This window comes from Schistocerca piceifrons, chromosome 4 (genome assembly GCF_021461385.2).
Source record: "Schistocerca piceifrons isolate TAMUIC-IGC-003096 chromosome 4, iqSchPice1.1, whole genome shotgun sequence".
Lineage (NCBI taxonomy): Eukaryota > Metazoa > Arthropoda > Insecta > Orthoptera > Acrididae > Schistocerca > Schistocerca piceifrons.
In genome coordinates, this window is record NC_060141.1 from 115,465,098 (window position 1) to 115,477,580 (window position 12,483).

Here is a 12,483-nt window from a genome sequence, read left to right on the forward strand (position 1 = left end):
AGTAACTTCCATAATATGAATTTGACCCTCACTACCCCAACAGAAATAATGTCCATCATAAAATCTTTAAAATCAAAAACATCTAGTGGGTATGATGAAATATCAACAAAGTTAATTAAAGAATGTGATTCTGAGCTAAGTAACATATTAAGCTATCTGTGTAACCAGTCGTTTATCAGTGGAATATTTCCCGAATGGCTGAAATATGCTGAAGTTAAGCCACTGTTTAAGAAGGGAGATAAAGAAATAGCATCAAATTTCCGTCCAATTTCACTGTTGCCAGCATTCTCAAAAATTTTCGAAAAAGTAATGTACAGTCGTCTTTATAACCATCTTATCTCAAATAACATACTGTCAAAGTCACAGTTTGGATTTCTAAAAGGTTCTGATATTGAGAAGGCTATCTACACTTACAGTGAAAATGTACTTAATTCATTAGACAAAAAATTGCAGGCAACTGGTATATTTTGTGATCTGTCAAAGGCATTTGACTGTGTAAATCACAATATCCTTTTAAGTAAACTAGAATATTATAGTGTAACAGGAAATGCTGCAAAATGGTTCAAATCTTATATCTCTGGCAGGAAACAAAGGGTGTTATTAGGAAAGAGACATGTATCAAGCTATCAGGCATCATCCAACTGGGAACTAATTACATGTGGGGTCCCACAAGGTTCCATTTTGGGGCCCTTACTTTTTCTTGTGTATATCAATGACCTTTCATCAGTAACATTACCAGATGCCAAGTTTGTTTTGTTTGCTGATGATACAAACATTGCAATAAATAGCAAATCAAGTGTAGTCTTAGAAAGATCAGCCAATAAAATATTTGTAGACATTAATCACTGGTTCCTAGCCAATTCTTTGTCACTAAACTTTGAAAAAACACACTACATGCAGTTCAGAACTTGTAAGGGGTGTCCCAAGAGTATAAGTCTAACATATGATGACAAGAAGATAGAAGAAGTGGACGGTGTTAAATTCTTGGGATTACAGCTTGATAATAAATTCAACTGGGAGGAGCACACCACAGAACTGCTGAAGCGTCTTAACAAATCTCTGTTTGCAATGCGAATTTTGTCAGACATAGGGGATATAAAAATGAAAAAGCTGGCATACTATGCTTACTTTCATTCCATAATGTCATATGGGATTATTTTCTGGGGTAATTCATCAAGCCAAGCTAAAGTTTTCCGGGCACAAAAACGTGCAGTAAGAATTATATGTGGTGTGAACTCAAGAACATCCTGCAGAAGCCTGTTTAGGGAACTAGGGATACTAACTACAGCTTCCCAATATATTTATTCCTTAATGAAATTTGTCATTAAAAATATATCACTTTTTCAAACCAACAGCTCAATTCATGGAATCAATACTAGAAATAAGAATAATCTTCACAAGGATTTAAAGTCACTTAGTCTTGTACAAAAAGGTGTGCATTATTCAGGAACACACATTTTCAATAACTTGCCAGCAGCCATAAAAAGCTTAACAACCAATGAAATTCAGTTTAAGAGAAGCCTAAAGGATTTATTGGTGGCCAACTCCTTCTACTCCATTGATGAATTTCTGAGGAAAACCAACTGATTTGTATATAAGTACAACATAACTTCTGCACCATTTCAGTGCAGTAATGTGTTCACTGAAAATTTGTGTGTGTGTGTGTGTGTGTGTGTGTGTGTGTGTGTAAGTATAATCTAACTTCTGCACCATTTCAGTGCAGTAATGTGTTCATTGTAAATAAGTATTACAGTAGTTGTATTACATGTTTCTTACCTTATAAATAAATATAAAACTTTTTTATTTTAAACTCAGTGCAATAGTATTTGTAAAATGACTCTTAGTGTTCATTAAAAAATGACGATCATTCCACTTGGGACCTGTGGAATGGTACATTAGCTTATTTGTTTTAGTTTAAATATTTGTCATGTATTGTTGTTTTTCTGACATGTTCCACATCCTGGAGGACCTCCTCACTACGGATCAATTGGAATGAAAGTAAATCTAATCTAATCTAATCTAATAAGTGGCACCCTTCCCTGGAGCACCTCATAGCCTTTAAACAGCTCCTTGCTCATGTTCGCTACCTTATCAAACAACGGAAGAAGGAGTGTTGGGAGAGATACGTCTCCACCATTGGGTGCCACACATCACCTTCCCAAGTCTGGGTAAAGATCAAACGTCTTTTTGGGTACCAGGCCCCAACAGCTGTTCCCGGTGTTACCATAAAGGGTGAGTTATGTACCGACACAAACGCGATTGCCGAGCACTTTGCTCACGCCTCTGCATCGGAGAATTACCCCACAGCCTTTTGCACACTCAAACGGTGGCTGGAACGGAATGCCCTCTCATTCACTACACGCCGCAGTGAATCCTATAATGCCCCATTTACAGAGTGGGAGCTCCTCAGTGCCCTTGCATATTGCCTCGACACAGCTCCTGGGCCTGATCGCATCCACAGCCAGAGGATTAAAGATCTCTCATCTGACTGCAAGTCACATCTTGTCATCTTCAACCGCATCTAGTGCGATGGCATCTTTCCGTCGCAGTGGTGGGAGAGCACCATCATTCTGGTGCTCAAACCTGGTAAAAACCCACTTGATGTTCTTTGTAAGCTGCTGGAACGCATGTTATGTCAGCAGTTGGGTTGGGTCCTAGAGTCACGTGGCTTGCTGGCTCCATGTCAGGGCAGCTTGCACCAGGGTCACTCTACCACTGATAATCTTATGTCCATCGAGTCTTCCATCTGAACAGCCTTTTGCAGACGGCAACACCTGATTGCCGTCTTTTTTGACGTACGTAAAGCATATGATACGACTTGGCGACATCATATCTTTGCCACATTGTATGAGTGGGGTCTCTGGGAACCACTCCCGATTTTTATCCATAACTTCCTGTCGCTCCGTACTTTCCGTGTCCTAGTTGGTGATTCCCATAGTTTCATCCATATCCAGAGGAATGGAATCCTGCAGGGCTCTGTATTGAGTGTCTCTGTTTTTAGTGGCCAGTAACGCCTAGCAGCAGCTGTCGGGCCCACTGTCTCATCGTCTCTGTATGCAAACAACTTCTGCATTTCGTGCTGCTGCTCTAGTACTGTTGTTGCTGAGCGTTGCCTCCAGGGAGCCATCCAACAGGCGCAGTCATGGGCTCTAGCCCACGGCTTCCAGTTTTCAGGTGCAAAGTCATGTGTCATGTACTTCTGTCGGCATCATACCGTTCATCCGGAACCTGCACTTTACCTTAATGATGATCCACTCACTGTAGTGGAGACATATCAGTTCCTAGGAAAGGTTTTTGACACTCGATTGACTTGGTCCCCTCATCTTCGTCAGCTTAAGCAGGGGTGCTGGCAGCACCTCAATGCCCTCCGTCGCCTGAGCAACACCAATTGGGGTGCAGATCGCTCTACACTGTTGCAGCTCTACAGAGTCCTTGTCCAATCCCAAATTGACTATGGGAGTGTGGTTTATGGTTCAGCAGCGCCTTCAGCATTGCATTTACTCGACCCTGTGCACCACTGTGGGGTACGATTAGCGACAGGAACTTTTAGGACGAGTCCAGTGACCAGCATACTGGTGGAGGCTGGTGTCCCTCCACTGCAGATCAGATGTGTGCAACTGCTCACCAGTTATGTATCACACATTCATAATTCCCCTGAGCGTCCGAATTACCGTCTCCTTTTCCCTGTCTGCGGCAGTCCATCTCCCGCATCGGCGCTCCAGATAGAGGATAACAATTGTGGTTCGTGTGCGGTCGCTTCTCTTCAAACTGGAGTCCTTCCCTTTACCACCTCTACTTGCAGTCCGTTCACGTACGCCTTCATGGTGTATGCCTCGGTTGCAGCTTTGTCTGGACCTTTAGCATGGCCCTAAGGACTCCGTTAACCCCGCTGCTCTCCGCTGTCACTTCCTCCCGATTCTTGACGTGTTCCGGGGCCCTGAAGTGGTTTACACCGATGGGTCAATGGCTGATGGCCACGTAGGCTTTGCATATGTTCATGGAGAACATATTGAGCAGCATTCCTTGCCAGTTGGCCGCAGTGTTTTCACTGCAGAGCTCTTGAGTACATCCACTCATGCCCTGGCGAGTCATTTCTCCTGTGTACTGACTAATTGAGCAGCCTACAAGCTATTGACCAGCGCTACCCTCGCCACCCTCTGGTAGCATCACTTCAGGAGTCCATCTATGCCATGGAAAAGTCCCTCCGTTCCGTGGTGTTTGTGTGGACCCCAGGACACGTCGGAATCCCCGTAAACAAACTTGCCGACAGGCTGGCCAAACAGGAGACGCGGAAACCGCTTCTGGAGATAGACATCTCCGAAGCTGACCTGCATTCTGTCTTACACCACAGTGTTTTCTGGCTTTGGGAGACGGAATGGCATAACAGCACGCCCAACAAATTGTGTGTCATTAAGGAGACAATGAATGTGTGGAAGTCTTCGAAGCAGGCCTCTTGCAGGGATCAGTTGTCCTGAGCTGGCTCCGCTTTGGCCATACGTGGCCAACGCATGGTTACCTACTCCGTCACGAGGACCCACTTCAGTGTTGCTGTGGCTCCCAAATGACAGTTGTCCACCTCTTGCTGGACTGCCCACTTTTAGCCACTCTGCGGCAGACTTTTAACTTTCCCAGCACCCTGCCTTCATTGTTGGGCGACAATGTCTCCACAGCAGCTTTAGTTTTACGTTTTATCCATGAGAGTGTGTTTTATACTTCTATGTAGGTTTTAGCGTATGTCCTTTGTCCCTCTGTGTCCTCCAACCTAGTGCTTTTAGGGTGGAGGTTTTAATGTGTTGCGGAGTGGCTGGCTTTCCCTTTTTATTCTCGTGGTTGGCCAGCCGCTGTAATCATCTTCCATGTTTTACTCTCTTCTGTTTCTAGTGTCTCTCTGTTGTTTTCTTGTCCTCTTTTGTTCCTTTTAATGTTTTTTGCCTTCCCTTCATTCTTGTTGCTTTTCCTTTCTTTCCGTTTTGTGTTATATGTTTTGTCCGTTTTATTCTCACACTTGTGAATTGTTTTATTAGAAACAAGGGACCGATGACCTTGTAGTTTGGTCCCTTCTCCTGCTTTTAAACCAACCATCCAACCAACCAGGCCTGCACCATCTGGATCCTCCCTACCGCTACCAGTTTTTTTAAATTGGGCAGGTGGTAATTCTCCCTGCAATATTTCCTACATTCTTGTAACTCTCTGGCCTCAACCTTCACTTACGCCCTGTCCTCCACTTACCTATCCCCATCTCTGCTCACAGGCCAACACTACACAGCCTTTAATTCTGCCAACACACCCACAGTCTTTTCCACTTTCTCTACTGGTCTCCTCTTTCACTCCTCTTCCCCCCCCCCACCACCATACTTTTTTTTAAAAAACTTGTGTGTTCAACATATGTGAGAAATACACGGAAGCTTTAACTGTACACAGTGCAATGCACAACGTGGAATGTAGTTTCAATATCTGCTGGTATCTGATTTGATTCACTTTCAAACTTCTATATTCGAGGCTTTTCCACTGACAGGGGTCCTGCACACCAGCTGTTGAAAGCTAGTGAGCTCAACATGTTTACAGTATAATTTTGATGATACTATATTATTCCTTGCAAACAAGCTATTATGTGTTCTACATACGTTTATTTTGGTATTCTGATAATTGAATGTGCAGTGGAGTTGTGCCACTGGTCTCTGTGATTCCTAACTTTAGCAGTTAAGATGAAAGTAACGCAACACACTTCATTGCAGCTGAGGCACCAGAAGTAACTGAAACACCAGAAATCAATAAGAAAAAGAGGAAGAGTAAGGAACATGAAGCTGAACATGCACAAGGTTTGGAACAAGAGCAAGAGGAGAGTGTCACACCAGCAGGTCAGTGAAAGAATTCCATGTCATTTTTGTAGAGATAGTAATTGCACAATAAGAATGTAGACACATTGCAGAATTTTCTGTGTTCAAGAATGAAGATCTATTCTTTTATAAATGCCTGTAGCCTTCGTCTCTTGTCTTTGAATATCCTCCAGCCTCGTACAGTCTTCTGCGTGCATTTCAGTCTTCTGCCAAGCACATAGCCTCTATTCACCTTCCATTAGATTGTCATCTTGGTCTTTTGTTACCTCTGAATCAGAGAAAGACCTTCATTATTCCATCAGTTACACCTTATTTTTCTCTTGACGTATGCAAACATTTAAAGAAATCTAGTAAGAGCAGGCATTCCTGCCAGGGAAACAGTGACTGTTGAAATTAAGTTTGTAGGTACAACCATAAGTCACCATCAGTATCTTTTTATTGGCCTGTTTCATTCAGTCTAACAAGAGCATTGTGAGAAACTATGGAATTGACAAAGTGGTACAGTATGGAATCTTAAATTGACATAAAATAACATATTCAGTTTACATTATGATAAATGTGTAAGAAAATTCTTGTAGAATGTAAATACTTAGGGATTAAAGGAGAACACTGTGTGTGTGTGTGTGTGTGTGTGTGTGTGTGTGTGTGTGTGCTCTAGCTCATCGAAGGATCACTTAATCCTTACATTATGATAACTTATGTTCAAAGTAGTTGGCTGATTACATTGCTGATGTCAGAGATGATGTTGGTTGTTTAACAGTATTTTGTAACATATGTGGTCAGGTGCATCCAAAGATAATGTAGCATTTCTAATTAAGCAAGTCAGTGGTTCGAATTTACCTCACAAAAAAACAGTTTAATTCTGTTACCATATTATTATCAAACCATCCAAAATAACTGCATTTGTTGCAATATGCATTGAAATTGTTGTAGAAAATAGAAACTTAAATTTGAATCACCACTTGTATGGGTATCTGTATAGACATGTCATTCTTGCAGTAGACAAATTTCTGTGTGTTGTGGTATATGCACATCTTCCAAAAAATTAATCTCTTAAAAATATTTTTACAAGTATACCTTTAAAAATACACATTAAGAAGTATGCTTTTTAAGTCACCTCTGTAAGGAAAAAACAGCAGGTAGTTAAGATTATGTCTTACTTTGCCAATAGTACTTCATTATTGATTGTGACTTGAGCCTGTCCTACAAACATAATTTAAAGAAATCTTTGGACACTTATAATATTGTATCTGCTGTTAATAATTGTGCCATCCACCCTCTTAATTGATGAAGTGTGATGTCTATCCTAAATAAGTATGTATCTTGTTTTCGTCAAACTGTTAATATCAGTTGTTTCTTAAATCCTCTCAAAGAGGTTTACACAAACTTCTCTGTAACTCAGTGTATTCTGTAATGCAGCTGTGATTATTTGCTTGAAGCTTCTTGTTAATAGTTGCTCTGTTCCATTTGATATTTTCTTTTTTCTTCTTCTTCTTCTTCTTCTTCTTCTTCTTCCTTGTACCCAAACATCTTTTTCTGCTTGCATAAGTACCCCTGTTAAGTAATTGCTCCTTTTGTCTGTCTATATAATTTCTAGTTTAGAACATTGTTTGGTTTGGTATGTTGCACCTCACTCCTCCAAAATAATTATAACCTACATTTGTAATTTCCTACCTGCTGTGTTTGTTTCTTTCTAACTTTGTATATGTTTTTACATTATTTCTTACTAGTCATGGACACTTGAAATTTGAAAGTGAACTTGGACATCCACATCCTGTACAATTTGTTTCCTGAAATGTCATTTTTAGGTTCAGTCGGTCCCTTACTAAGTCCATTCTTATCCCCTCCCCACCTCCTCCTTTTGGAAGAGTATAATAGGTATATTAAGGACAAATGTGTTCTTCTCCTCTACAAATTCTACTTGCTTCCAACATTTCTGATGTTATATCTAAAGTTTGCCAGAGAATAATCTAATTTTGTTGTTCTCATTTTGCATTAAAAAATCATCCAGCTATTAGATTAAAGCAGATACTAATGTAGACATAAATTTAGTCTTCCTCTGTAGTTAAATGGTCAGTGTCTCATGACTGCCATGCAAATATTCCAGATTCAGTTCTTAGTGCTGTTAGGCATCTTTTCTGTGTGGGACGGCTTGAATTGATTGCAGTTCCTCCAGTGTTGCCATACCATTTGAGGAACATTTTGAATGAGGAGTACGGTGTTGGAAACATGACAATCGCTGAGAAAGTAGTGTGGTGACCACATGCTGCCCCATACCACACCTTAATCATGCCATTGGTAGGAGATAACATGACACAAGTCAATGTCATGTTGTCTTCAATACCTGATTGTGGAATTCGTTTGTAGCTTAAATTCTAGAATTAATTTGAGAGGGGGGGACTGATGGATTGGCAGTGAAATGTACCCAAGAGAGGAAGTTAATTATTAATTCAGATGGTACAGATAATAAAAATAATTAATAACAATAATAGAAATTCCTGGAAGGCAAAAATGTAAAATAAGGGAAAGCCAACAACTTACCTGTAGAGGACTGGCATATGGCACACAGGAACACACAATAGAAGACAGTTAACACTAGCTTTTGCACATCACACGCAGTAACATCCTAACTTGTGTGTGTACACGTGTTTGAATGTTTATGGAATATAAGTTAGCTTAGCTTTTTAATTATACAGAAAGGACTGTGGTTGTCGTTGACAATGTAAAGAAAGGAAGTTTGGTTTTTGGCAAAAACTTCACAGGAATCTCAATAAGTGAGTTTATCGTTTAGTACCAACTGAAAACTTTTAGGTGGTAGTAGTTTTACAGAGTAAAATATTGGAATATCTGTCGCTTATTTTTCACCCTAGTAGATGTAGAAAGTTTTATCCGCATCTGTTTTTTGCCACATTTCATCTAGTCATTGGAACCTTCTTAAGTCGTGATTTCACTATTTTTCTGAGATGAGAAAATTGGCAAATCTGCCTTAATGAACCATAAATGCTAATGGACACGTCTTCTAAATTTTCCAAATGATACTTGTAATACCCGAGCAGTGTTTTGTCATGATAGTTACTGATTATAGTAGTAGTACATAAAATTAAGGAAACACAACCATTCACACAAGCTTTCGAGCACTAGCTCTTTTTCTAGCAATGGTACATACATTCTCACACACAACTACACATACACCCAACACACACTTCACTGGCCATGGCAAGACTTGTGTCAAGTCTCGTCATGCTCATGAGAGAGAGAGAGAGAGAGAGAGAGAGAGAGAGAGAGAGAGAGAGAGAGAGAGAGAGAGAGAGTATATCTACTGTTCCGAGGAAAAGAGCTACTGCTCAAAAACTAATGTGAATGCTAAAACTCTTTCTGTGCTTCGTGCACTGATCCACTATACATGAGTAGTTGATAATTTCCTGCAACAGGGGCATGTTTGCAGTGTTTGTGTACTATATTTGCCCAAATGTAAGCCGACCTTGAATGCAAGCCACACCCCGGAAATGAGACCTGGGGGGAAAAAAGTAAAATTTTCCCTCATTTCAAGCCATGCATGAAAATCAAAAGAAATATTGCTCATCATATGGATAAACTATAAAGTGGCCTCACCTTTCAGAGATTTGTGGGGAGCATCACTTATTTGTAGTAATATATTTGGTGACAAGCAATCTATGTATTCAAGACACCGATTTGTATTATCTCTGGTAGAGGTTAGACATGGTACTTTATTAGATTACTTTTTAACAATCTAAACAATATAATTTATCTACACAGAATGATTTCTAGCACAAGTGAACTGTACAAAGTGTGGACTATAAGTATTGTCATCGCTTTGAGAAATATTCCTCCTGGTTCGTCTCCTGTGTCTCTCAGTTGTTGTTCATCAAACAAGTTAGGGCAGGGCTGCCTAGAACACAAGTGCCCGTAATTAGGAACTATACGCAGATGGGCTGTAAGCAAGTCTAGCCACACCGTGTACCCAAAAACAGTTGGGATTTTTCATGCTGTCTTATATGGTCTGTGAAATGCTAGTATAAAGACCCTTAAGGACATCAACCTCTTTCACTGTCTAGGTGGCATTGCTTTATTTTTGCTGGGGGAAGAGGCTCACACAGGGTTATGATAGACCAAATAGATCTGTGATATGGAGAAACCCCTATTAATGTGGCAAACAATTACACAAATTTATGACATGTAACGGAACAAAAAGATGTCCTCGGCATGTACAAGTAGTGTTTTTTGGAAATACCTTGGACTTGGGTAATGTCTTGCATTTAAAAACAATTAATGGTGACAGTTTACGGCCATCAGCTGTACATGCAAGCATGACAGACATACTCTACTTTCCACCACTTGTGGACAGTGTCTTCATATCTTTGTACCCTTTTGCTTCTACTGTGTAATTTGTTGGCATATCAAAATACACCAGAGTTTGGTCCGCATTACCTGTCTGACCAAGAAGATAATTATTTACATTGCACCATCTGATTATGAAATGCTAAAATCCAATGAGTTTTTCCTTGTAGTTTTCTGGCCTCTTAACTGCAATTGAAATGCACCTACACATAGAAAATCCCCAGTGTTTCGTGAAATGGGAAACCCAACTGCAGCTTCCTTTGAACTTTGAGATTTTTTGCTGTTGAGCAGCTTCATGTGCTTTAACTTGGTAATTTCTGCACACACAGGTAAGCACTTCTGTCGCTGCTCCTAAGAAAAATCATTCAGCACTACTTCTGATGTGTAATAGTAGCCAAGTTTTGGCTCAGAAAATGTTTTTCTATTGCTGGAAGAAGCTAAAAGTATTTCCTTTTGCTGTCTCCATAGTCTCACGTTACTCTCATCCATTTTCCTTACCACTGACCCACGGCATGATTTGAAGTTTTCTCAGTGAGCGAAATCGCTTCTCTTTTCATCTTTGAGGTGTAGTGAACATGCTTCGTTATTGTAGACTAAAACAAAGGGTATCACAAGTTATTTGACAAAATATAACTACTTATAGCATCTTCTGGCGGCTTTTTTCAAAACTTCATTAGGCTTTTCCCCTGACTATAAGCCACAGGTGCATATTTGAACCGTGAAAATCAGAAAAAAAGATTGGCTTGGATTTGGGTATATACAGAAGATATATGTGCAAGGGCACTTCATCCACCTATGGAACAATAACTTACTAACATTTTTGTGCACTATACGTAGGCAACTTTGGCAGCACCCTGTGAAATATTCAATAAATTTAATACATTATAAAAGTTACCTGTTAGTTCAGAGAGAGAGAGAGAGAGAGAGAACGACCTTGATGTTTATCAGAACAACAATTTGTTTGTGTGTGTGTGTGTGTGTGTGTGTGTGTGTGTGTGTGTGTGTGTGTTTTTCTGTATTTGACTTACATTAGTTTGTGTGGCGTGATAAAGTATGGCAGAAGATGCAATGAGGATGTAAGTCATTCAGAACATGGCAAGGGAAGCAAAGGAGTGCTTCATTGTCATTAATTACAACTTCCTCTGTATTAAAAAATAAATAAAAGTAACACTTTATTTTTACAGAATCGGGAAAGAAGAAAAAGAAGAAGAAATCACTTATTCTTGATGTCAGTGTAGAGGAAGAACTAAGCACACCACAGGGAGAATCACATAGTGAGGAGAAAAAAAAGAAGAAGAAAAAGAAATCTGTGAGCTTTGAAGAATCTGCAGAGGGTTTGGAGTTTGAGGAACCTGTGGAAGACATTCCTGCCACTACAAGTGATCAGCTAGAAAGCAGTGAGAAGAAGAAGAAAAAGAAAAAGAAGAGGCAAGAAGAAGAACAAGAAGATTAGTGAAACTGGTGCAGGATTACCCTGTTCTTATAACTCCTGCTGTATATGGTGCTCATTTTACATTTTCTTCTGACAGGTGATATCCTTGTGCATAGACAAAATAGAAAACTGGTGGAAACTAAAGTGTGTCACTGTCACGATAATTGTGAGGCTTCACTAGTTGTTCGACATATGAGGTGCATGTAAGGTTGTTTACAGGCACCCAAATTGTGCCACGTTTATGGCTTCCAGGATTTTTGGGAATGTGAATATTCGCTTTCTCACCATAACTTAATACTAGTTGGTGAACAAGCTTTTTCAGCAATGTTTGAAATGCTGTTAAGAGAATTCTTGCAGAAGGATTTAGGTTTAGTTATGTCCATAACTAAGACAAGAGACAAAGAACAGGAATCATGTCCGTGCACAATGCATGTGACTGACTATCCACATTGCAGATGTTGGGTAAAAGTTGCTTATTTCTTCAGACAAGAAGGAAAATTTTGTATGAAAAGACAGTTTGTACAGAACTTGTAAAGTACTTGATATCCATTGTGTTCATAAATGAACTTTTTTTACTGGATGTACAAACCTATAAATAAAGAAAATTTGTAAATTTACATGTTTCATTTCACACTCAGAGTTTGCATTTGTTTTACGTCAATATAGGTATGTTAAACATTTTTCATGAAATTGAGCACCATTTCACAGTAGTAAAATGAGTTTACCAGTATCATTCCATTGCAAAACATTAATATTGGAGGCAGCTGAATACTCTAGTCATTTTCTTGATCAGTTCTATGTCACCATGCTTTTTGATTCACATCTTGTCGTGATTGACTGCCACTTGAAATGTAT

The 12,483-nt window shown here is 39.7% G+C and overlaps 1 protein-coding gene across 1 annotated transcript in view; it reads left to right on the forward strand.

Moving 5' to 3' along the window:
* The window catches only part of LOC124794760 (nucleolar protein 58), an 89,212-nt gene extending 76,971 nt beyond the window's left edge, over positions 1-12,241 (forward strand). Inside the window, exons 11-12 of the mRNA XM_047258378.1 lie at positions 5,736-5,858; positions 11,381-12,241. Coding sequence (XP_047114334.1) covers positions 5,736-5,858; positions 11,381-11,649 — 392 coding nt within the window. The 3' untranslated portion in view covers positions 11,650-12,241. The remainder of the gene's footprint in view (positions 1-5,735; positions 5,859-11,380) is intronic.
* Positions 12,242-12,483: the final 242 nt, after the last annotated feature.